The sequence below is a fragment of the Sorex araneus genome, chromosome X (genome assembly GCF_027595985.1).
Source record: "Sorex araneus isolate mSorAra2 chromosome X, mSorAra2.pri, whole genome shotgun sequence".
Lineage (NCBI taxonomy): Eukaryota > Metazoa > Chordata > Mammalia > Eulipotyphla > Soricidae > Sorex > Sorex araneus.
In genome coordinates, this window is record NC_073313.1 from 92884049 (window position 1) to 92910320 (window position 26272).

The window sequence follows — 26272 nt, forward strand, 5'->3', positions numbered from 1 at the left end:
AAAAGAGGACACTAGGAAATGGATACACATTCCTTGCCCATGGGTAGAGAGAATTAACATTATCAAAATGGCAATACTGCCCAAAGCACTATACAAATTTAATGCAGTCCCTATCAGTGTATCCATGATCTTTTTCAAAGAAATAGACAAAACACTCCTGAAATTTATATGGAACAATAAACCCCCATGAATAGCTAAAACAATCCTGGAAGAAAGAAGATGGGTGGCATTACCTTCCCCAACTTCAAACTATTACAAAGCAGTAGTAATTGAAACAGCATGGTATTGGGATAAAAACAGACCTGCAGACCAATGGAACAGAGTTGAATATCCTGTCACAGACCCCCAAATATATGGCCACTTAATCTTTGACAAAGGAGCAAGAAATGCAAAGTGGAACAAGAAAAGCCTCTTCAACAACTGGTGCTGGGAAAACTGGATAGCTACCTGAAAAAAAAATGAACTCTGACCTCTGTCTAATGCCAGGCACAAAAGTCATATCAAAGTGGATCAAAGACCTCAATATCAGACATGAACCTATAAGGTTCATAGAAGAAAATGTAGGAAGAACTCCCCATGACATTGAACCTAAAAGCATCTTTAAGGATGAAACAGCACTGACCGTGCAAGTGGAAGCAAACATAAACAAATGGGACTACATCAAACTAAGAAGCTTCTGCACTTAAAAAAAAGTGACCAAAATACAGGAAGAGCCCACAGAATGGGAAAGAATATTCACCGAATACCATCTGATAAGGGATTAATATCAAGAATATACAAGACACTAGTAGAATTGTATAAGAAAAAATATGAACCTCTCATAGAAGCATACTGGTGGGTAGGGGGTAAATGGGATAGAGTGGTCATTGGTGGAGGGAAATGGACACTGGTGAAGGGAGCAGTGTTGAAACCTGAAACTCATATATGAATAACTTTATAATTTCAAAGTGGCTAAAATATATATTCAATTAAAAATATTCTGTTATATTCAGGTGACTCCCTTTCCATATATTACAATAATGTATAACTTGTAGTCCCCCTAAGATCTACTTTCACGTACAAACTTCAGATCTTATGCCCAATCTCGTTTTCCTTAACCTGCATGTTTTATGCAAAGTACTGAATACGAGAGGAAAAGGCTATTTACGACCACTTTTTTCCTTTCACTTACCTTTTGGAGACAGGGGCTCTATTGCTTCAGAAAGCTTATAAATTTGTTAACACCTCTACCTTGTCTAAAATGTGTTGGAAACACACTTTGGAGGAATTAAGTTCTTTCCCCAGCATCCCCTGGAGATTTTCCTATCAAGATATTTTTAGGGTTTCAATCCTGTAAATAACTGACTCGTCCAACTGCATTATGTGAATTAAAACTTTTTATCTGAAATTTTATTTTAAGAAAGCTTTTTAAGTTTATCTGGAAAATGATATTTGCATAATCACCACTACCCCCTTTTTGTGCTTCTCTTGCTTTACTCTCAGGCACAAAAATTATAATTGCCAGATACATTTGTTATTCTTCAACTATTAGTTCAGAGCTCCTGCCACTGAACCTTAATGTATTTTTCATTATGTTTAAGTTTGGAAATCCCATTTCATAGGACCAAATATAAAATTGCTTAATTTAGGAGGGAACAAGTCTATTCTCGTATTTATTTTTCTTAGGTGGAAAAAGAATAGAGCTGAAATCATTTACATTTCATAGGGCTTAAGGTTTGTATGTATTTCAGTCAGTGCAACAGTTCAATATTGTAAAGACTTTTAAAGGTGACATTAAGAAGCAAGGAGGTGCAAAAGCTTCTTAGTTTAAGAAAGCCCCATTTGTTTATCTCTGTTTTCACTTACATGGCCAGTGGCGTGTCATCTTTGAAAATACCTTTAGCATCAATGTCGTGGAGGGTTTTGCCAACCTTGTCTTCCATGGACCTTATGGATTCTGGTCTGATGTTGAGATCTTTAATCCACTTTGACCTGACTTTTGTACATGGTGTTAGGTAGAGATCTGAGCCCTTTTTTTTTTTGCATGTAGCTGTTCAGTTTTGCCAGCACCATTTGTTGAAGAGGCTTTCCTTGCTCCAATTCACATTTATTGCTCCCTTATCAAAGATTAGATGATCATATATTTGAGGGTGTGTGTCAGGATACTCACCCTGTTCCATTGGTCTGCGGCTCTGCCTTTGTTCCAGTACCATGCTGTTTTAATTATTACTGCCTTGTAGTAGAGATTGAGGTTGGAGAGGGTGATTCCTCTCATGTTCTTTTTCCCAAGAGTTGCTTTAGCTAATCATGGGAGCTTATTGTTCTATATGAATTGCAGGAGTCTTTGCTCCATTTCTTTGAAGATTGTCATGGGTATCCTTAGAGGGATTGCATTGAATGTGTACAATGCTTTGGGAAGTATTGCCATTTTGACAATGTTAATTCTCCCAATCCATGAGCATTTCTTTCCATTTCCTCATGTCCTCTATTATTTCTTGAAGTAGCATTTTGTAATTTTCTTTGTATGAGTCCTCTACCTCCTTAGTTAGGCTGATTCCGAGGTACTTGATATTCTGAGGCACGATTGTATATGGGATGCCATTTATCATGTCACTTTCTTCTCCCTCATTATTTGCGTATAGGAAAGCCATGGACTTTTGGGTAATGATTTTATAGCATGCAACTTTACTATACAAGTTTACTATTTCTAGGAGTTTCCAAAATACGAAGACAGTCTAGAATGGGAAAGGATATTCACCCAATACCCATCTGATAAGGGTTTGATATCAAGGATATACAAGGCACTTGTTGAACTCTACAAGAAGAAAATGTCCAACCCCATCATAAAATGGGGGATGGGAATGAACAGAAACTGAGATATCCGAATGGCTAAAAAACACATGAGAAAATGCTCTATATCACGAATCATCAGGGCGATGCAGATTAAAACAATAATGAGATATCATTTCACACCACAGAGACTGGCCCACATCCAAAAGAAAAGCAACCGGTGTTGGTGCGGATGTGGGGAGAAATGACTCTCCTTCACTGCTGGTGGGAATGCTGACTGGTTCAGCCCTTTTGGAAAACAATATGGACGATTCTCAAAAAATTAGAAATTGAGCTCCCATTTGACTCAGCAATACCACTTCTGGGAATATATCCCAGAGAGGCAAAAAGGTGTAGTAGAAATGACATCTGCATTTGTATGTTCATTGCAGCACTGTTTACAATAGCCAAAATCTGGGAAAAAAAACGGGCTGCCCAATAATAGATGATGGGTAATAAAACTTTGGTCCTTCTACACAATGGAATACTATGCAGCTGTTAGAAAAGATGAAGTCATAAAATTTGCATATAAGTGGATCAACATGGAAAGTATCATGTTGAATGAAATAAGTCAGAAAGAAAGAGACAGACATAGAAAGATAGCACTCATCTGTGGAATATAAAATAACAGAGTGGGGGATTAACACCCAAGAGTAGTAGAGATAAGTACCAGGAGTTCTGCCCCATAGATTGGAAACTGGCCTCACATGCTGAGGGAAAGGGAAAAGGCAGCTCAGATAGAGAAGAGAACATCAAGTAGAGGATGTTGGGAGAACCCATTCGGGTTGGAAAATTCGAGATGAAAGTAGACTATAGACTGAACATGAAGGCCACTAAGTACCTCTATTGCAGGCTACAACACCGAAAAGGAGAGAGAACAAAAGGGAATGCCCTGCCGCAGAGGCATGGTGGGGTATAGGGGAATGGGGTGGGGGTGGTGAGAGGGATACGGGGATCATTGGTGGAGGAGAATGGGCACTGGTGGAGGGATGGGTAAACGATCGCTGTATGAGTGAAATGCAAACACAAAAGTTCATAAGTTTGTAACTCTACACTAGTGATTCTCTAATAAAAATTTAAAAATGCAGAGACCTCTGAAATTTTAACTTGTAGAAAATATAAAAATCAAAAATATATAAATCAAAATGTGTGTATAAATAGTATATATAATTTAAATGATAACATATGAAACAGGTTTACCTGCAGCATAAATGATAGAAAATGATATTATACTTTTGAATGAAGTAGAATTTTTATTACTATTTTGTATCACGGGAGCTTCACAGATTAAGAGAAATCTAGCAAGCAGTAATACAAATGATAATTACTGATTCTTTATTTGTACTTTCTTTAAAAGCTATTAATATGCCTACGGATATGATATTGGCTTATAAGAATTAAATATTTATGTTTTAGGGTTATAATATTCCCACTCAGTGTCCACTGAAAAATGTTGACATCCCTCTATCACATATCATTATGACGCTTCTCACTGTGGAACTGAGGTGACCACTCTTCCATTTTGGTAGCCTCAGTTCTGTGTAAAAGTTTGTTCTCATTGCATATTGTTCTTTTCTTTTGTGTTTTTTAAATATACCATGTATGAGAAATATTAGCTATATTTGCTTTTCTCATTCTGTCTACATTCCAAGTCAAGAAGTCCTTTATAGTGATTCAGGGTTCACATTCCTAGTCCTGGCAGCAGGTTTATTGTGAACTCAATTGGAGCATGGCAGTGAGTGATGGGTGAGGTCATGTGTGCCCAGTAGAAGCTGGATCACCAATTAGATCGGTGTATCTACTGGGATATACATATATATATACATACATATATACATACATATATGTATATATGTTTGTATATATGTATATATATGTGTGTGTATATATATATATATACAGACACACACACACACACACATACATACACACTCTGTTTGCCAGAATCTGGAAAACAACTGTGTTGCCACAGTCAGGAGATACTTGGAAGCAGCCAATGGCAGGATGTTGCCAGTGTTTGTCAGTTTTTCAAGGCCTCTGAAACCAGGCTTTTATAAGCAGATTGAAAAAAACAAATGTTCAAAATTGTGTTAAGGGACTGGACAGATTTTACATGGGCTAAAACATGTGGTGTACCTAGATTTGATCCCCAGGACTACAAATAGCCTGTTGGGTACCACCAGGAGTAATGTATGAGCACAGAACTTGGGCTAAGCCCTGAGCACCACCATGTTTATCCCCAATGGTAAAGACAAAAGTGTGGTTGCTCAAATGCACGTCACTGTCACTGTCATCCCGTTGCTCATCCATTGGTTCGAGCGGGCACCAATAACGTCTCTCATTGAGAGACCTATTGTTACTGTTTTTGGCATATCCAGTACGCACGGGTAGCTTGCCAGGCTCTGCCGTGTGGACTCCATACTCTCAGTAGTTTGCCGGGCTCTCCGAGAGGGGCGGAGGAATCGAACACAGGTTGGCCGAGTGAAAGATGAAAGCCCAACTGCTGTGCTATCGCTCCAACCCCAAATGCACGTATGTAGTAAATTTTCTTATGCCCGAATGGTGACCAGTAGTCTTCAGTAACAAATGTCCAGGTGCTTCTTGGTGCCAGGCTGAAACAGGCCTGGGGTTGATTTGAGGAATCAATATTTCCAGTTCCTGGCTTATCAGTTCACTGTTTCAACAGATCTACATTGTAACCAGTGATGATGCATAATCACAAGTGTTGTCACTGTACCAAGTTCCAACAAGCCTTGGGATAAGCTGGGGTACAAGATACTAAGTTATCAAGAGCATCTTATGTATGTACCAGTTTTGGCAGTTCTGGAAGGATTACAAAGTTGTAGCATTTGATAATTTGTTTTCCATTGCTGAGAATGGAGAGATATGAGGTTGTGTGGCCACGATTGAATGTAATCAAAGTAAAGAGAAAGTAAAGTGAAATTTATCAGCTACACAGGCAGGGTGGGGGCTGGGGGTGGAGGGGGAGGTTTACTGTGGTTCTTGGTGGTGGAATATGTGCACTGGTGAAGGGATGGGTGTTCGAGCATTGTATAACTGAAACTTAAGCCTGAAAGCTTTGTAACTTTCCACATGGTGATTCTATAAAAAAAGAAAAAATAATAAAATAAAACAAAGTTGTAGTCATCAATGCCCAGTGAGAACTATCCATCAAATTTTAACAAGTCTAGGAGGCCACCTGAAATTCTAAACCACAAATCCCCACAGGTACCAAGTTGGAGAGTACTGCCATGTTTTGCTGAAGACAAGACAAAAATATGCTTGGACTGGAGGAAGTCCTGTTAATGGCAAGCTCAAATGGTTGCTTTCTCCAGTGATAGGAGTTTTCAGAAAATTATTCACTGCTTTGATTCTGGCCAAGAGAGCATATTTCCTTGCATGTGTATGAAGATTTCTTTTATATATGTAAATATCTCTTATAAAAGGGTAACCTACTTTTCAGTGCTTTCCCTGTGCCTACTAGTTCATAAATACGATTAGCCTATGGCAATTCATATATGTTGTAGGTACATTTTGTGGTGACAGGTTCTGTTCTCCTTCACCAGTTAGGAGAAATTCTGGTACTTTGAAAACTGTAAAATACAAATCCAGTATTTAAAATACAAATCAGAATGCAAAAATCACATGAATTTGAACAATGGTTTTCTGAAACCCCTTGATGAGTGAAACAATTTTTTTGCATTTTAAATTATATTAAACCACCATGATTTGCAAATTTATCCATAGTTCAGTTTTAGACACACAATATTGAAGAATCAACCTAACCACCAATGTCAACTTTCCTCTGACAATATTCCCAGGTTCCCTCCCAACCCTACCCCCAAGCCTCCCAACTTGATATTCACCTTTCTGTGTTCAGTTACTAAAGTTTGGGTCTCTTGATTTCAGTGTTGTTGACTCTGGTTTGAATATTTGGTTCTGTTATACCTTAATACCACCTCTGTATCCTCATTGCTTCTCATCTCTCTCTTCTCACCAACCCCTCCACTTTTTCCTTCTCCTTATTCTCTGTGGCCAAGGATGATCTGTGGATCCCTCATTTTAAAACATTGTATTCTCTCATCCAGTTTTTATAAATATTACATACAATGACATTATTCTGCATTTATCTTTCTTCTGGCTCTATTTAACATCATATCTTTGAGGTCATGTTGCCGTGAATTACATGATTTCATCATTCATTACAGCTGGGTAGTATTCCATTGTGTATATATCACAAATATTCATGATTCACTTATCTGTTGTTGGACATCTGGCTGACTGCAAATCTTAGCTATTGTACTGAGTGCTGCAATGAATAACAGTGTGCATACGTTCTTTTGAATGAATATTTTTCTGTCTTTAGGATAGATACCCAGAAGTAGAATTGCTGGGTCATATGGGAGTTCGATTCTGCCTTTACTGCGTATCCTCTATACTGTTTTTCACAGGAGTTAAACCAGGTAATGACCCTACCAGAAGTGGATGAGAGGCTCATTTTTACCACTTCCTCACCTACAGAGATTGTTCTGGTCCTCACTCTGTACCTAACTCTCTTGTCAGTGTCATGTGGCATAGAAGGAAATTATAAAATTAGCCTGCCTATGACAGGTCTTTCTTAGATTACCATGAAGTTATGTCCCTATAAACCCATTGTATGTTGAAAGTATATCAAATTCAAACTACATTCCATACATCTAAATTACTGAATGTAATAAGTGAGTTTAGCCTACCTATGTTAAGGACATTTATATTAGCCCCTAGTTTAAGAAGAAATATAGACTATACTGTATGATTTATTGAATACTAGAGTGAAAGCAAAACAGAGAATAGTAGGTTACTCTTCTGACCTTCCTGACTGGGTGTGGTTTGATCTGGCCATCTAGTATCATGAGAATGTATCATAGAATGTACTCTTTATCACTAGTGTGGGAAAAGATAAGACTTTCAAAATCACAAACAGGTTACACTTGAATAATGTCCTTCCATTCTATGTCATTTCCTTTATAACAATTAGTCAAAAAATTAAAACAATGTTTGGGGCTCACTGTTTGTGAAGAATTTGAATATTTCTTCTCAAGTTTATACGGTATTGTTCAGGGACACAAATTTCTTTGCATGTAACAGATATGTGTATATTAGGCTTTTTTGTTGTGTATGATTGTCTCAGCCAGAGAAACAGAAAGTGAAAATGAGGGATTGAGAGTGTATATATGTGTGTTATGTATATCTGTGTATGCCTGTATCCTTTATCAGAAGGATACCTTGTGAAAGGCTCATTCTCATCTTGTTTCCTGAACTGTTGAATGGGCTCCAGTTATGTATCCCCCTGAACTGGACTAAATAGGTTTGAAAATAAACGCAGATTGCTGTTTAATACAAGATTTTTGAGGGGTTTGGAAAGTATAGTGTATAAGGCTCTCATCTCGCATGCGGTTGATTCAGATTTGATCCCAGGTTCCCCATACAGTCCCCTGAGCCCTGCCAAGAGTGATCTCTGAGTGCAGAGCTTGGAAGCAAGCCCCGAGTACCAGAGTGTGGCAGAAACAAAATACTAAAAGAGAAATATTTATGGTCTTTATTTAGAAGGGTTGTGATATTTTGCTAACCAGAAATATGACACAGGAATCTGACTCCTTTGTATCATTGCCTAGGGTACAAAAGGTTTTGTTATATATGTCATTTCACTTAAGATCACAGTTTCCAAAAGCTATCAACATTTTAAAATAGGACATATATGGTTCACACTGAATATTTAGAGCTTTTGCACCATAATAAAATAAAATATTGTGAATTTAATAATCCTAACCCTAAGACTATATCATAGTCTATCTGGGGAGATATGGAAAAAACATGGCATTTCAATAGAAAATTGTAACATTAAAAATTCAAGAGACAAACTTATAGCAACAACAGTAAATATTATACTCATAGAAGAGTGTAATTTTTATATAATAGTATATGGAAAGAGTAAGGACAGAAAAGAATTGGCAACACCATTGATTATTTCCAGTATTAAAGATTTATAATCTTCAATATATAATAAACAAATGGTTATTGACATTTTGTATAACTTGTTAGAAAAATCAATCCATTTTATTAAATTAAATATTAAAGTTTGTGAATATCAGAGGCTGAACTCAAACTCCAGCCATGTTCTAACCCCCAAATTTTCTTTTCATTGTTAAACAGAATATTATGTATCTACATATGTTTTCTTTTTTTCTACATTTCAGGATTATTAAGGGGAAGCATATATAAACAGATACATAAAGTGCAGGATGATTTAATATAAGTAAAAAATCTAGAAAATGTGGAAGTTTCTGTTCTAATATTAATAAAATAAAGAGAACTTCTATTACAAAAACCCACACGAAGGGCTGGAGCCATAGAACGGCGGGTAGGACGTTTGCCTTGCATGTGGCCGACCCGGTTCAATTCCCAGCATCCCATATGGTCCCCTGAGCACCACCAGGGATAATTCCTGAGTGTAGAGCCAGGAGTGACCCCTGTACATCTCCGGGTGTGACCCAAAAAGTAAAAACAAAAAACAAAAAACAATAACAACAAAAACCCCCACAAAATATATGTAACATTGGGTCTAAAGCAGTGGGTTTCACTGTGCCACTAAATTACCATTGTCCATGGACAAAATTTTCTGGACATCTGTTTTCTTGTCTATAAAATAAGAAGAACTTAAAGGTTCTTTGGCCTTCAGAATTCAATGCTTTTGAGTATCAATGATTAAAAGCATAATTCTGATTATAGTTATAAGAATGAACCCAGAGATTTTTATAAAGTTAATGAGATGTTAAGTACTTGTGATGATATTTTTAGTGGATATGGGATTCGGGTTGGGACTAGCATAATGGAGGTGGTTTAGAAAATTCATGAAGCATTTTAGTTCTTTTTATATATATGCAAGGGTAACTGACTAAAGGAATCTGTGTGAAATGAATAATTACTACTCCATCCTCTAACTTTTGTACAATTCATTTCCATATAGCAAGTTTATTAAAAAGGAGAGTCAGATATAGAAGAAAATGCAATCAAGAATTTGTTGTATTCAGGTTGGAGTGATAGTACAGTGGGTAGAGCGTTTTCCTTGCATGTGGCTGACCTGGGTTCGAATCCCAGCATTCCATATGGTCCCGTGAGCACCGCCAGGAGTAATTCTGGAGTGTAAAGCCAGGAGTAACCCCTGTGCATTGCCGGGTATGACCCAAAAAAAAAAGCCAAAAAAAGAATTTGTTGCACTCTTTGGGGCACAAGTATAATATTAAAATATGAAAAGCATTCAAGTGTCTTTAAAATTCAGATTTGAAGTGGAGGGATTAAAAACAATGTTTTTTGCCCTGTTACCAGTTCGTGAAAAATGAGTTGAACAACAAAAGTGACCTAAATTCTCATAGAAAACTGACAACAAACTCCTTTGCATAAATAATATCCCTAAATGTCAATTGGATGAATTGTATCAAAAAGCATAGTGACTGAATTTATTAGGGAAAAAAATCTTATCTTATTCTAGCTACTGGAAACACCTATGAATTTGAATGATAAACACAGACTCTGAATAAAGGATTGGAAAATATAGTTCAAAACTAACAGCTGATTATTCAAAGCAGGGTTACCGATCCTAGTATCAGATCAAATAGCATTTAAGTTAAAGGAAGAAATAAAAATTAGGGATGGACATTATATACTGGTTAAGGAATCAATATATCAACAAAACTTAACTCTTATTTATCTATTGAACTGTCTATTTATGCACCAAATGAAAGAGCAGAAAAGTTTTTTAAGCAATTACTAATAGAAATACATTGATGGCAAAAAAAATTGTAGTGGATGACTTTAACACACCACTCAAATTAATTAACAGATCAACTATACAGAATATCAGAGAAAAAAATAAGGATGCTAAGTGAAGAATTGGTAAAACTGGAAGTAATAGACATGTGCAGGATCCACAACTTGAAAAATGCTAAATATGGGGCCTATAGCACAGAGGGTAGCTGACTTTGTTTGATCCCCACCACCACCCCATATTGTTCCTTGAACCCTACCAGGAGTAATCCCTGAGTGTACAAAATAAAGCCAGGTATAAGCTCTGAATATTGGCAGGTGTGGCCCCCTGAAACAAACAAACAACAACAAAACAGTTAGTACACATTTTTTACTGTGCATGAAATATTCTAGATATACCAATTGAGTAGTCATAAAGTTATTAAAATCAGAGTGATTTCAAGTATCTTCTCATACCACAATATCACTGTATCACTGTAATCTCATTATTTGTAAATTTACTTGAGCGGGCACCAGTAATATCTCTATTACACTCAGCCGTGAGAATTTAGCAGCCTCTCCTTACTTGTCTTTCCCAACGATTGGAAGCTCTTTCAGGATCAGGAGAATGAGACCTGTCATTACTGTTTTTGGCATATCGATTATGCCACGGGGAACTTGCCAGGCTCTCCCAAGAGGGCAGTAGACTCTCTATAGCTTGTCAAGTTCCCCAAGAGGGACTAGGCTATTAGATGTCGCTTCCGTGATCTTGGTTTTAGAGTCTCTGGATGTTGGCCGTTGGTTGTATTACATGGCGCTGGGGGGCAGTTTCTGGGTGTGACTGGCTAGCTACTGGAAAATGGGAGATCTGGGCGGAAGAGGCCCAGTCCCTATCTAAGCAGCCTTGGAGATCTTGGTCCCGGGTCCTGCACACCTGGGTTCCTCCTCCAGTTCCTTCATGTGTAAGGCTCATCCGAACCAAATACCACAAAGGTAGAAATTATCCATAAAAACAAAACGTAAAAGTCCAATAGTTGCAAAGTGACAATATACTGTTGAATAACATTTGGATCAAAGAAGAAATCAGTGAAGATAAAAATTCTTCGAAATGAATGAGAGTGAATATACATGCTTATCAAAACCAATGGGATACAGCAAAGGTAACACTATGAGGAAGTTCATACTTCTTGACTTCCATCAAGAATGAAAAAGCTCAAATTAATGACCTAACCTAGGTCATTAGAAACTAGTAAAAGTACAACAAAGAAACCAGAAAGTAGGTAGAAGAAAGAAAATAATAAAAATTAGAGCAGAAATTATTGATACAGAAACCAAGATAACAAAATAAAAGGTCAATGTAACCATGAGCTAATTTTTTATTTTTTTATTATTTTTAACAAGTGAGTCACCGTGAAGGTACAGTTACAAATTTACCCATCTTCGTGCTTGTGTTTCCCTCATATAATGTTCGAGAACCCATCCCTCCACCAGTGTCCATTCTCGACCACCAATGAACCCAGTATCCCTCCCACCCTCCACTCCCATCCACACCGCGTTTCTTCCCGAGAAAGAAGGATATTTCTTCTCAGCCGGCATGGGGATATGGCTGAGTTCAGTCTATAGAGATGGCTACCACTTTGGTAGCCTTCAATATTTCAGCACAAGATTTACTATTCTTGTTAGGATTTCCCACCAAAGTCCGACCCGTTAAAAAGGGAACCATTTCATATTGGTGATGATTAAATGACAATAGGTTGCGCGGCGATGGCAGCGGCCTTGTGGCTTTATATTTCTGTATAAAGTCCAGGGAAAGTACAGCCAGAAATTACACGTCGCTACAAACTTTAACCCTATTATGGTCCCCCCAAAGTCCAACCCATTACAAAGGAACCATTTCATATTGCTGATGATTAGATGACATTAGGCTGCCGCGGCCGCGCGGTTTTGGATTTCTATATGAAGTCCAGGGAAAATTCTTTTGGTAATTGCATCACTCTCTGGCAGCGCCTGGGCCAGAAGATCCAAGCACACAGTTTGGAGGCATTTTGGGGGCGCCGCTCATGTCCAAAGTGGTTCAGTTGCCTCCGGGGTCGATCTCGCGCGGGGCCGGAAAGGAGCGTCCCCACCTGGATCTGGGGGCGCCACTCATGTCCAAAGTGGTTCAGTTGCCTCCGGGGTCGATCTCGCGCGGGGCCGGAAAGGAGCGTCCCCACCTGGATCTGTGCTTAAATGTCGGCCGACCCAGATATTTTTTTTTTACCATTCCATGCATTGTCCTTTGGCCACAATTGATAGAACCCATTCCTCCGAAGAACTCCCTGATCATCTTAGTTACTATATGTTAATACTCAACTAACCTAGCCTATCCTAACTTCACCAAAACTGTCAATGAACACATCAACTTGCACAGAAAAGTCCTTTGTCAAAAGAGCATAGCCCAAAATCTTCAGTTGAGGTTCCTCCCAAGCTAACGAGAGCTCCAGATAGTAAAGCCCATAACAACATGAAGAAACAGGGAAAATCCCCACCTCCAGGAGAGAGCCAAGAAAATATCTCACTAACCTCAGCAGCGACCTCCCAGAAGTACACCCTCCTCTCAGATAAAGAATTCAGAGAGGAAATTGTGAGGATGGTTCACGAACTCAAAGAAACTATGGAACGAACATCCAATAAATTAAGGGAGGATATAATCCAGGAAGAAATGAGAGCAGAAATTTCAAAGCTACGAACAGAAGTCACACAACTAAAATAATCAGTAGATGAAATGAAAAACTCCGTAGGCACCCTCAATAGTAGAATGACTACAGCCGAAGACAGAATCAATGAGCTTGAAGATGAACTGCACAAAGCATATAGGGAACAACAAATAATGGCAAAAGACCTCAAACTGGCTCTAGAGCAAGTTAGAGTCCTAGGGGATGACCTCAGGAGAAACAACATAAGAATCATGGGAGTGCCGGAACCACATGGAACCAATCCCAATGAAAAAAACACCATTAAAGACATCATTGCTAAAAAATCCCCAGAGCTAGAGAATGCTGACATCCAGATACAAGGAGTCCGAAGGGTGCCAGCTAAAAGGGACCCAAATAGAAAATCCCCAAGGCATATCATAGTCAGAATGATCGATGCTGTGGATAGAGACACAATACTGCAAGCAGCAAGATCAAAGAAGGAGATAATATACAAAGGCGCACCCCTTAGATTCACAGCAGACCTATCAGAAGAAACCCTCCAAGCCCAAAGACAATGGTGGGATATAGTGAAAAAACTCAATGAAATGAATGCCTCACCAAGAATACTCTACCCGGCTAAACTCTCAGTTAAACTTGAAGGAACCATACACTATTTCATGGACAAGCAACAGCTCAGGAACTTCATAGACTCAAGACCAAATTTAAAAGAAGGACTCAAAGGGCTACTATAAGACAAGGAAAAAGACCTATAAGAACAACAAACCCTACAGAAAAATGGCACAAAATCCCATGACAATAATTTATCTTAATGTTGACGGGCTAAATGCACCAATCAAGAGACACAGAGTGGCAAAATGGATTCGGAAACTAAACCCAACTTTCTGCTGCCTACAAGAAACACATCTGAATAGCCAGAACAAACACAGACTCAAAATCAAAGGATGGAAAACAATCCTGCAAGCAAACAGCCCCCTCAAAAAAAGCGGGCGTGGCCATACTAGTATCCGATAGCATTGATTTCAGGTTGAAAAAGATCAGAAGGGACAGCAAAGGTCATTTTATATTCATCAAGGGATATGTACAACAGGAAGAAATCACACTCCTAAATGTATACACACCTAATGAACGACCAGCTAAATACTTAAAAGAACTCCTAACAGAATTTAAGGAGGGCATAACTAGCACCACGATAGTAGTTGGAGATTTGAACACTGCCTTATCACCTCTGGATAGATCGACAAGAACAACACTCAGCAAGGAAACGATGGCCCTGAAGGAAGAAATGGAGGAGACAGGGCTAATAGACCTATACAGGGCTATACACCCCAAAAAGAAAGAATACACATTCTTTTCCAGCGCACACGGAACATTTTCCAAAATAGACCATGTTCTGGGCCACAAATTATACCTTAATAGAATTGGGAAGATAGAAATTGTATCAACTATCTTTTCAGACCATGATGCACTGAAGATGGAAGTTAATCACGCACAGAAGCGGAGAACCAAATCAAACACTTGGAAATTAAACAACTCACTATTGAACAATGAGTGGGTCACGGAGGAAATCAAGGAAGACATCAAGAGATGCCTCGAAACAAATGAGAATGAAGACACAAGCTACCAGAACCTATGGGACGCAGCTAAAGCTGTGTTAAGGGGAAAATTTATAGCTCTGCAAGCCTTCCTCAGAAAGGAAGAACGGGCCTATATAGATAGCTTGACTTCACAGCTCAAGATCTTAGAAGAGGACCAGCAAAAGGAACCCAAACCAGATCGAAGGAAAGAAATAATAAAACTTAGAGCAGAAATTAACGATATGGAAACCCAAAAAACAATCCATAAGATCAATGAAACAAAGAGCTGGTTCTTCAAGAAAATAAATAAGATTGATAAACCACTAGCAAGACTCACAAAGAAAGAAAGAGAGAAAACCCTAATAAACCGAATCAGAAATGAAAAGGGGGACATCACAACAGAAACCAAGGAGATTCAAAGGATCATCAGAGACAACTTTGAAAGTCTGTATGCCACGAAACAAGAGAACCTAAAAGAAATGGATGAATTCCTTGACTCCTACAATCTCCCAAGACTGAGCCAAGAAGACGTGAAATACCTGAATAGGCCCATAAATATCAAGGAAATCAAAACTGTAATCAAAAGTCTCCCCAAAAGCAAAAGCCCAGGTCCAGATGGATTCACTGGCGAATTCTTCCAAACATTTAAAGAAGACTTGTTGCCAGTTCTCCTCAAGCTTTTCCAGGAAATCGAAAAGACAGGAACCCTTCCGAACAGTTTCTACGAGGCACATATCTCCCCAATACCAAAAGCAAACAAAGACACCACTAACAAAGAAAACTATAGACCAATATCCTTGAGGAACACCGATGCGAAGATCCTCAACAAAATACTAGCAAATAGAATCCAACAACTCATCAAAAAGATCATACACCATGACCAAGTGGGATTCATCCCGGGGATGCAAGGATGGTTTAACATTCGGAAATCAATCAGCATAATCCATCACATCAACAAAAGTAAAGATAAAAACCATATGATCATATCAATAGATACAGAGAAAGCATTTGACAAGATCCAACACCAATTCATGATAAAAACTCTCACCAAAGTGGGTTTTGGAGGAACTTTTCTGAAGATAGTCAAAGCCATCTACCATGAACCTATGGCAAGCATTATCATCAATGGAGAAAAGCTAAGGGCTTTTCCTCTAAGATCTGGGACAAGACAACGATGTCCACTCTCACCACTTCTCTTTAATATAGTACTGGAAGTATTAGCAATAGCCATCAGGCAAGAAAAAGATATTAAGGGGATTCAGATTGGAAAGGAAGAAATCAAGCTCTCACTATTCGCAGACGATATGTTACTATACCTAGAGAAACCTAAAAGCTCTAGTAAGAGACTCTTAGAAACAATTGACCTATACAATAAAGTCGAAGGCTATAAAATCAATACCCAAAAATCCATGGTCTTCCTATATGCAAACAATGAGACAGAGGAAAGGGACATGAAAAAAGCAATCCCGTTCACAATCGTACCCCAGAAAATCAAATACCTTGGAATCAGCTTAACTAAAGAAGTAAAGGACCTCTACAAAGAAAACTATAAAACCCTACTCCATGAAATAAAAGAGGACATGAGGAAATGGAAACATATCCCCTGCTCATGGATAGGGAGAATAAACATTGTCAAAATGGCAATACTCCCCAAAGCATTATACAGATTCAACGCGATCCAATAAGGATACCCATGGCATTCTTCAAAGAAACGGAGCAAGCAATCCTGAAATTTGTATGGAACAATAAACGCCCACGAATAGCTAAAACAATTCTGGGGAAAAAGATGATGGGAGGCATCACCCTCCCCAACCTTAAACTCAACTACAAAGCGGTAACAATTAAAACAGCATGGTACTGGAACAAAGGTAGAGCCACAACCAATGGAACAGGGTGGAATATCCCCAAACACAACCTCAAATATATGATCATCTAATCTTTGTTAAAGGTGCAAGAGATGTGAAGTGGAGCAAGGAAAGTCTCTTTAACAAATGGTGCTGGCACAACTGGACAACCACATGCAAAAAAAATGGGCTTCGAACTCGACCTGACACCATGCACAAAAGTCAGACAAAAATGGATTAAAGACCTCAACATCAGACCACAAACCATAAGGTACATTGAGCACAAGGTAAGCAAAACCCTCCACGATATTGAAGATAAAGTTATCTTCAAAGATGACACGGAACTAAGCAATCTAGTAAAAACAGAGATCAACAAATGGGACTACATTAAACTAAAAAGCTTCTGCACCGCAAAAGATACAGTGACCAGAATACAAAGACTATCTACAGAATGTGAATGGATATTTACACAATACCCATCAGATAAGGGGTTGATATCAATGGTATATAAAGCACTGGTTGAACTCTACAGGAAGAAAACATCCAACCCCATCAAATAATGGGGCAAAGAAATGAACAGAAACTTTACCAAGGAAGAGATACGAATGGCCAAAAGGCACATGAAAAAGTGCTCTATATCACTAATCATCAGAGAGATGCAGATCAAAACAACCATGAGATACCACCTCACACCACAGAGGCTAGCACACATCCAAAAGAACAAAAGCAACCGCTGTTGGAGAGGATGTGGGGAGAAAGGGACCCTTGTACACTGCTGGTGGGAATGCCGTCTAGTTCAGCCCTTTTGGAAAACAATATGGACGATTCTCAAAAAACTAGAGGTTGAGCTCCCATTTGACCCAGCAATACCACTCCTGAGAATATATCCCAGAAAAGCCAAAAATTATAGTCGAAATGACATCTGCACTTATATGTTCATCGCAGCACTGTTTACAATAGCCAGAATCTGGAAAAAACCCGAGTGCCCTAGAACAGATGATTGGTTGAAGAAACTCTGGTACATCTATACAATGGAATACTATGCAGCTGTTAGAAAGAATGAGGTCATGACGTTTGCATATAAGTGGATCAGCATGGAAAGTATTATGCTAAGTGAAATGAGTCAGAAAGAGAGAGACAGACATAGAAAGATTGCACTCATCTGTGGAATATAGAATAATAGACTATAAGACTAACACCCAAGAATAGTAGAAATAAGTACCAGGAGGCTGTCTCCATGGCTTGGAGGCTGGTCTCTCATTCTGAGCAACTCAGAGAATGGAACACCAAGTAAAATGTGGTTGGAGATCATGTGGGGGAAAGATGATGCGGGCCGAATATAGACTAGAGACTGAACACAATGGCCACTCAACACCTTTATTGCAAACCACAACACCTAATAAGAGAGAGAGAACAAAAGGGAATACCCTGCCATAGTGGCAGTGTGGGGTGGGGGGAGACGGGACTGGGAGGGGGGTAGGGATGTTGGGTTTACTGGTGGTGGAGAATGGGCACTGGTGAAGGGATGGGTTATCAAACTTTGTAAGGGAGAAACATGAGCACAAAAATGTATAAATCTGTAACTGTAAAAGAAAATAAATAAAAAAATAAAAAACAAATAAAGGTTTTCAAGAAAAAAAAACAAATGGATTGAACTGAAAGAATTCATCTGGCTAATTTCATGTTAAGTTAATTAGCCAGGTGAACAACATATAGTAGATCACACTTTTTGTCATATAGAGAAACAAAATAAGGGAATACAGCATAGCAAATGTCAACAGACACTTAACCCAGATTACAGAAAATATATTGCTGTGTAGGTTGGGGGAATGATGGGATTGACTGGAAGTGATATTGATGGACAGTTTGGGCACTTCATTGTTGGTGAAGTAAGATAATTCTATAGATCAATGTCATAAACCCTAACACTATAAAAACATGTTGCCTAAAACATAATAATAAAAATGCATTTTCAAAAATACAAAAACTATGAATGTGCCTTTAAAATTAAACTTGAGGTTGAAGGATTGAAAGAAATGATTCTGATCATTTCCTGCAAATTGAGTCTCATCACAAACCAGCTGAATCCTTTGCTAGGCATAAAAAGCCTCTGGCATTTTTGTGCTTTTTAACTCTGACCATTTGGGAGATGGTTCAAAACCATGCTGGCTACAAAGTTTACCCAGAATATGCTGGTATTACAAGAAATCACTTGGCATCTCTTATGTTTCTTCTGTGAAAGAGAGGTATCTATCAGCCATAATAGTGATTTATTTATTTATTTATTTATTTATTTGCAGATGAGGTAAATTAGGGGTATTTCTCTTGGGCAATATCCTAACAACTGCCTTCAGGTTTGCCTACCAGAAATCACTGGGAAAAAATAACAAAAACAACAAAACACAGCAACAGAAGTCTGGTCACTGCTGCGTCAGACTGCCCCTTCTGCAAACAAGCAAAAATACGGTATCCCTGATATCTAAGCTGCTGCGAATATGGCATAGCTTCTAGAAAGTTGTGTCAAGGGGAGTGGAGTACAGGCTCTGTTCTGCAGGCAATGGAACCTGAAGAATAAAGTCATAATTTTAACCCACCTTTTAAAAACAGCACTCATAATTGCGCCAGGCAGGGGGAGGAGGATGGTGCCTGGAAAAATATTAGTTGCTTGCAGTTGAGTTATACATTTGCGAGCTGTTTTCTGAAATATGGATTTGGTCCTGTGTGGGCCCACTAACATCCTTTCCTGAGGTAAGCCAGAAGGTGGCCTTCTACATTTGTGTGAAGTGTAAAATGATTTTCCTTGCAAAAATTTTTGTGCTTTTCACTGGTATTTTTTGAAGTGAGACTTTTGCAACTGATGGGAATCAGCACACTTCTGTTCTGTAACTTAGTGTCTTGTTGATGATTTATTTGTTCAGTAGCAGAAACTATGACAAATTGTGTGAGGCGGCCTCATTTACTTTTTAGCTGCTATAGCCTTGAAAAATTTACATGTAAATGCAACTGTGAATGTTTTACATTTCATAAGCGTGCTGCACATGTTTTTGTAAGTTAAGTGACATTTTTACCGATAGACTGAACTGAAAACTCTCTCCGCACCAACCCCACAGGTTATATGCCTCTGAAATTCTGATAAGTCTGCCATGCTGTGTTTTCCTGACTGCCAAGCAGAAGAGTAAGTCTCTATTTTGTGTTTTCTTCTTTCCTCTTTAGAAATGCAGAGCAGCCCACACAACCAGTTTACCTTCAGACCACTTCCACCGCCTCCACCACCTCCGCATGCTTGCACCTGTGCCAGAAAGCCTCCTCCTACAGCCGACTCTCTTCAGAGGAGATCAATGACAACTCGAAGCCAGCCCAGCCCCGCTGCTCCACCTCCTCCAACCAGTACACAAGACTCAGTTCATCTGCATAATAGCTGGGTCTTGAATAGCAACATACCTTTGGAGACCAGGTACGTGTGCTATGATTGATCCCTCTAAACAAATGTATTGGCAAAAGATGATTCCAGTAAGAACAGAAACTCATTTCACCATAGACATCTTCAGAGACACAAATACACACATAGACACACCGAGATGCACTGGTCAAAGGCTAGTGTGCCCCCCACACTATATGTATATACATATGTATGTATATATGCACATACATACATATATATATGGTATATATACCTTTGGTCTGTTTGTAGGCATATACATACAAACCTCTAGGTGCAGACCTGCCTACAGACAGACCAAAGCACAGGTCTGTGAAAAGATGAAATCCAAGATGCTTAAACATCCCACAGGAAGATACCCACAAAGAGCATATGGAAAGCTGTAATTAAGCTATTATTGCAGTCTCAAAGTAAGAGGCAACTGTTTTTTCTGTTATAAGAAACTGTTAAAGGGCCAGGGATGTTACTCATTCTACAGGTACAACACATGTCTTACATGTATGACACTGTGGGTCCAATAGCAGGCACCAAATCTTGGAATAAAACAATTAGAGGAATAGCCACATTACATTTTACTTACTACAAGACTCTGAAGTAAGTGATTATCAGGTTTTTTAACTTTTATTTTATTTAAATATTTTTGATATATTTTTTTGTTTGGGGGCCACACAGGGCAGTAGTCTGAGTAACTCATGACTCTGTGCTCAGGAATTACTCCTGGCATGCTCTGGAATCTATAAGAGTTGTTGGGGGTCACACCCTCCCTGCTGTACTATCACTCCCGTCCCTGTCAGTCATTTAAAAGAAGGATTCACTTTAAGAATTAGAAGTCCATGTGTAATTTTCAAGAATGATCTTTCCTTTTGCACAAAGTATAATATTTTGAGCAAATTTTTTGCCTTCATTTTTTGTAATTACATCCAAATTCACTCCTCAAATCTTTGCCAGGTAAAGAAATTCTACTTCACAGTTCTGGGTCCCTTGATCATAGTGGACTTTAGTACTAGGTGTGGTTAACTGTGATATAATTATTTATAGTCTTCCTTTCTTAAATTAAAAACATAACTGTATTTTTACACGGAGACCATTACCAAATTGAACATAAAATTGTCTTAGCTTTAAAATTTAAGGGACCCCTTTTTTCTCTTTTTCACATCTCTCACCTATGATTTTTATAAACACATTTATATGTAAACATTGGCTATAATATATAACTTGATAAACAATATCTGGAATCAACTTTAATAAGCTTCTGTATTAATGTTTTTGACTTGGTCTGGAAAGGGGAGGACGAATAAGCCCACATTATAAGAGTAGTTACTTTTTCTTTGTAACATATATAGTTAAATGTGAACTTTGGCATCAGATAATGTGATCAACAAATTTATAGCACTATAGCGGAAATCTAGGGATATGATTTACCTCCATCACTTTATATATGAGTTAGTTTAATAACCTGACATTTCTGGTATGTCAAGAGCATACATGGTGAAGATAATACAGTTATAACTGTACTAGTGATAGAGTCTGTGTATCGTTTGGGGGTGAGGGAAGAAACATGAGTGATGGGAGAGAAGTATAGAAGGTATATGTTTTCTTCAGGGAGTTCTCTCTAGCCGTGGAATTGTTATCACTCTTTTTTTAATTGTTTTCTGTGTCTCAGTAATAGAAAGTTTAGGAAGCAGTAGGGCAATATGGTTAACTAGCAATCCTAACAAGCAAATATGTTTTTTTTTCTTCTAAGAAGCCAAATAACAGGGAATCTGGAAGGAGGGTGGAGAATGGGCTCAGGCAAATGAAGAGAGACAACTACTCTTATTTGAAATGTACATCTAGTCATGTTTATATAAACTGCACCCACGAACCTTCTGTATCTATGCAAGGAATGTATTAATTGGTCTCAGTTTTATAAGACGCAGAGGAGAACATAAGTTTTCATGTGAGAAGGAGCAGAGAGTATCATTTCAGTACATTTGAAAATATATTTAGCATCACACAAATGATTTTAAAAAATCCTAAAAACTGTGTCAACCTGATCATCTAGGCTTTTCCAAATATACTCTTATAAATGTTTATTTCACATGTAGTCAATGAAAGGTAACTCTATAGGTGTCCTGGCACACATTCAGGACTAGTATAACTTAGTCTACGGGTTTCATTTTACTTCTTTATTAAAATGAATAATGCCTGTCTCAACAGTTTGTCAGGAAAATTAAGCTTCTATAGCAAAGGAATTGCTTCACACATTGCAGAGAATTATATAATTCAAAGATGATCTTGATATCCCCATAAAGTGGTCTCTGGCCTCTGTTTAAATGTCTCCAAAATAGGAAATTGACTAATTCCTAAGATATTCCATGGACAGGCTTGAAAGATAGTGTAGAGGGCAAGGTGCTCATTTCCATATCATTTTAAACAACTCCTGGATTTTTCTTATTTCACTAACATCTCTACCTCTTAACTTTGCCCAGTTTTCCAAGATAGAATTCTAGGATCTCATATAATAAACAAATGCCTTCTCATACCTGACAGTCCTTCACTATTTCTGATTAGTTTCCTTTAAGCTAAATATTTCATAAGTTTTTTTTCATATATTCTCTGCATTAATTGCTTTTAGCCCCTTCATCCTGGCCTCTATTTAGAACACACTCCAGTTTTTCCAAACTTATCTTGAAGTTGTATTACCATGGTTCAGTGTTGATATGGATTCTTCTTAGGCACTTTGGTTGCAAGGAACAAAGGTCATTCATGTCAGCTCACGTAGCTGTATAAGTCTTTTGAAACAGATTGTCGGTTCCTGGTAATCCAAGAAATTATGGTGAACCCTAAAATAATTAAAAAGCCTATGAATCTCTGGTCCTAATATGATTCATCAATTCTCTGCAGTTTTCTGCTCTCTTTCTTTGTTTTATTTTTTGTCTAAAACTATCATCCCTCATTTTTTCTTTTGTCTAATATGTGCTTCTACCTTCTCATAGAAATGTCTGGTTTTAATTGTACCACATGATCCATAAGTGTAGTTCCTGGCACTTCTCACCTTATTCAGCTGTCCCAATAATTTACATTCTTCTATAAATCCTAATAAGATAGGGATTTTGATTATCCTAGTTTCTCTATTTTTCACCAAGTTGTATATTAATTTCTTCTCAGCAGACGTCAAAAGGATAGGAAGTTCATTTGATTTTTAAAAATAGTAATACTCGGGAGTTTGGAGAAATAGCATAGCAGGTAAAGCACTCGCCTTTCAATTTGCCTACCAGAGTTCAATTTGCAGCACAGCATAGCATTACATACCAGAACTAATCCTTGAGCACATTTCCAGGAGTAAGCCCTGAGTACCATGGGTCTTAAGCCCTCCAGAGCAAGAAGAAAATAGCAAAACAACCTAGAAATGCCTAAGAACAACAAATGGGAGCAGATCTGATACAGCTTTGAGAGAATTCTCAGTACATAATCACCTTGATTGAGTTATTCGGAAATGTGTACCATAGCCTGTAATGTTTTGTTCCCTTGTTCTAACTAAATATTACTGTCTACTCAAAAATCACCTTTTGACTGGACATATGACATTATGATACACACTGAAAACAGTAACTAAAATATTAAAGATTTAAAAAAAAGTTATGAGACTAATCATATCATTTTACTATAATTATATATTTAAAGTTTTTAAAATTGTGTCTGGTATCTAAGGTGCAGGAGAAAGTTTTAGAGCCTTGATCTGTTATGTGATTTCTTTAAGACTGTGTATGGCTCACTCCTTTTCTACCATAAAATATTTTGTATCATATCATATTGTTCTTATACTTGCTTTCATACTTATGTTATGTTTGGGTTTGATCCATATGCTTTTCTCATTTTATGCAAGTCATTAGTAAAACCTTTATACAGGTCAAGGTCAAGGCAAGAGATCTATGCCATGCCACTAGAAACCTCTCTACAGGTCGAAACATATCCATTAGTATTCTTCATAAGATACAAACTACATTTCTTCATCTTGTTCAGAGTATCATGAGACCTTGTCAAATACCTCGCTGATACCTTGCTGATATCCAGATACAACTATGATTACATTTATACCCATCTGGCAATCCAATAGCATGTCAAAAATAGAAATGACATGAGATTTATCTAAGGTGACTGGTTCATGAAGTACTTATCTCATGACTATTACTGGGTTTATAAATCATCCTCTTAAAATTACTCACAATTGGCATTCAATCAAGAGTTTTCTTGCCTAGTCTAAGAAGGCCAAGTACTTCCTTCAAAAACTAGAAAAATTTTGCTTCCTACAGTGTTCTGACATATTTTATTCACACTACAGTCCTCAAATCTTAGTAGTTGTAACTAGGCAATCCAATGGACACCACCTCTCACTATTCTAAGGTATAATTTGAATAAAAATTTAGAACAGTTAAGTGCCTTCATATAAACAATTTTTCTGCCATAGGCTTGAATTTATAGTTAATGATATTTGTTTTACCCTTTTAAAGTCTGTGATCATTCTTTTTCCCAATGAAAACCTGTAGTTGACAAAGCTTCCCTGATCTTGTTCATTAAGTAATGTTGAAAAAAGTCCATATATTCTTTCCTTGTTTGTCTTCCTCTAAAAATGTTTCTTAAAAGAGACTTTTGCCTCTGTATTCAGGTTTTTTTTTATAAACTTCAGACTCATTTAATATTATTTTAAAAATTTTATCATATTTTTATAAAGCAGTTTACAATATTTGATCACATTTAATATTTGAACACCAAACTCACCAACATTAAACCTTCTCGCAACTATATTTTAGGTGTTTTTAGATGTTCCCATCTGGAACCACAACCTCTGGCCCCAAACAGAACAGAAATATTTTATTTTGTATTGTTTGTTACAAATAAACTGCTGAAAATGATCCAAAAATGTTGCCTTAGAGAAAGTGTGTGAAGATTGTTGTATTTCCACCAGGGGTCATTAAGCTCCTCTATAAGAGATTACTAAAATGTTGTTAAAGGTTGATCCTTCTGCGCTTAATACACACACACACACACACACACACACACACACACACACACACACACACACACACATATATATATATACATATACATATATATATAAAATCACTGTATCACCGTCATCCCATTGCTCATCAATTTGCTGGAGTGGGTGCCAGTAATGTCTCCATTCATCCCTGTCATGTTCATGGTCAGGGGAATAAGGCCCATTATTGTTATTGTTTTTGGCATATATTGAATATGCCACAGGTAGCTTGCCAGACTCTGCCATGCGAGATTCTGCATCGTTCACTTCCAGGAGCTTTTTTTTTATAGTCTCTGGATCTTGGCCATTGATAAGATTACATATCACCAGGGGCAATTTGTGGGTGTGACTGCCAAACTACTGAAAAACAAAGGATCTGAGTGGAGGAGGCCCAATCCTGATCCAAGCATGCTTGGAGATCTCAGCCACGGTTCCCGCATTCCTGGGTTTCTCTGTTGGTTGGTTCCTTCATGCGTGAGGCTTGTCTGTCCGAGCATGTGGAGCGTGGCCTTGAGCATGGGTGTGGCTGACTTCTGGAGGCTCTGCTTGGGGCAGGGAGGGAAACTCAACCCGCCCCCCCTCCAGGGGGGCCCTGGTGAAGACAGCTTGGCGTGGGGGCAGGAGATATATACATATATATCACGATCACGATCACAAAATCCGGTTAATCATCGATTTCTAGAGTGGGCTCAGTAACATCTCCATTCATTCTTTCCCTAAGATCTTAGAAGCCTCTCTCGACTCGACCCTCCCAATGATGTCACACTGGAGGCTGTTTCAGGGTCAGGGGAATGGGATCCAGCTTGTTACTGGATTTACCATATGAATACACCATGGGAAGTTTGCAAGGCTGTCCCATGTGGGCAGGAAACTCTCAGAAGCTTGCCAGTTTCTCCCAAAGGCAGAAGTAAGCTACAAGATATCGTGCAGCTGCTTTGCGGCTGCGCACTTCTGGGAGCTCGCTTTTAAGTCTCTGGATGTTGGCCGTTGATGGGATTACACACACCTGGATTCCTCTGCCAGTACCTTCATGCATGAGGCCCATCTGAAAGAGTGGAAATATATATATATATATATATATATATATATATATTTATATATATATA

The 26272-nt window shown here is 38.1% G+C and overlaps 1 protein-coding gene across 1 annotated transcript in view; it reads left to right on the forward strand.

The window, feature by feature from the left end:
• Positions 1-26272, forward strand: part of TENM1 (teneurin transmembrane protein 1) — a 1051200-nt gene that overhangs the window by 557512 nt on the left and 467416 nt on the right. Inside the window, exon 6 of the mRNA XM_004606346.2 lies at positions 19918-20158. Within this exon, the coding sequence (XP_004606403.2) occupies positions 19918-20158 (241 nt within the window). The remainder of the gene's footprint in view (positions 1-19917; positions 20159-26272) is intronic.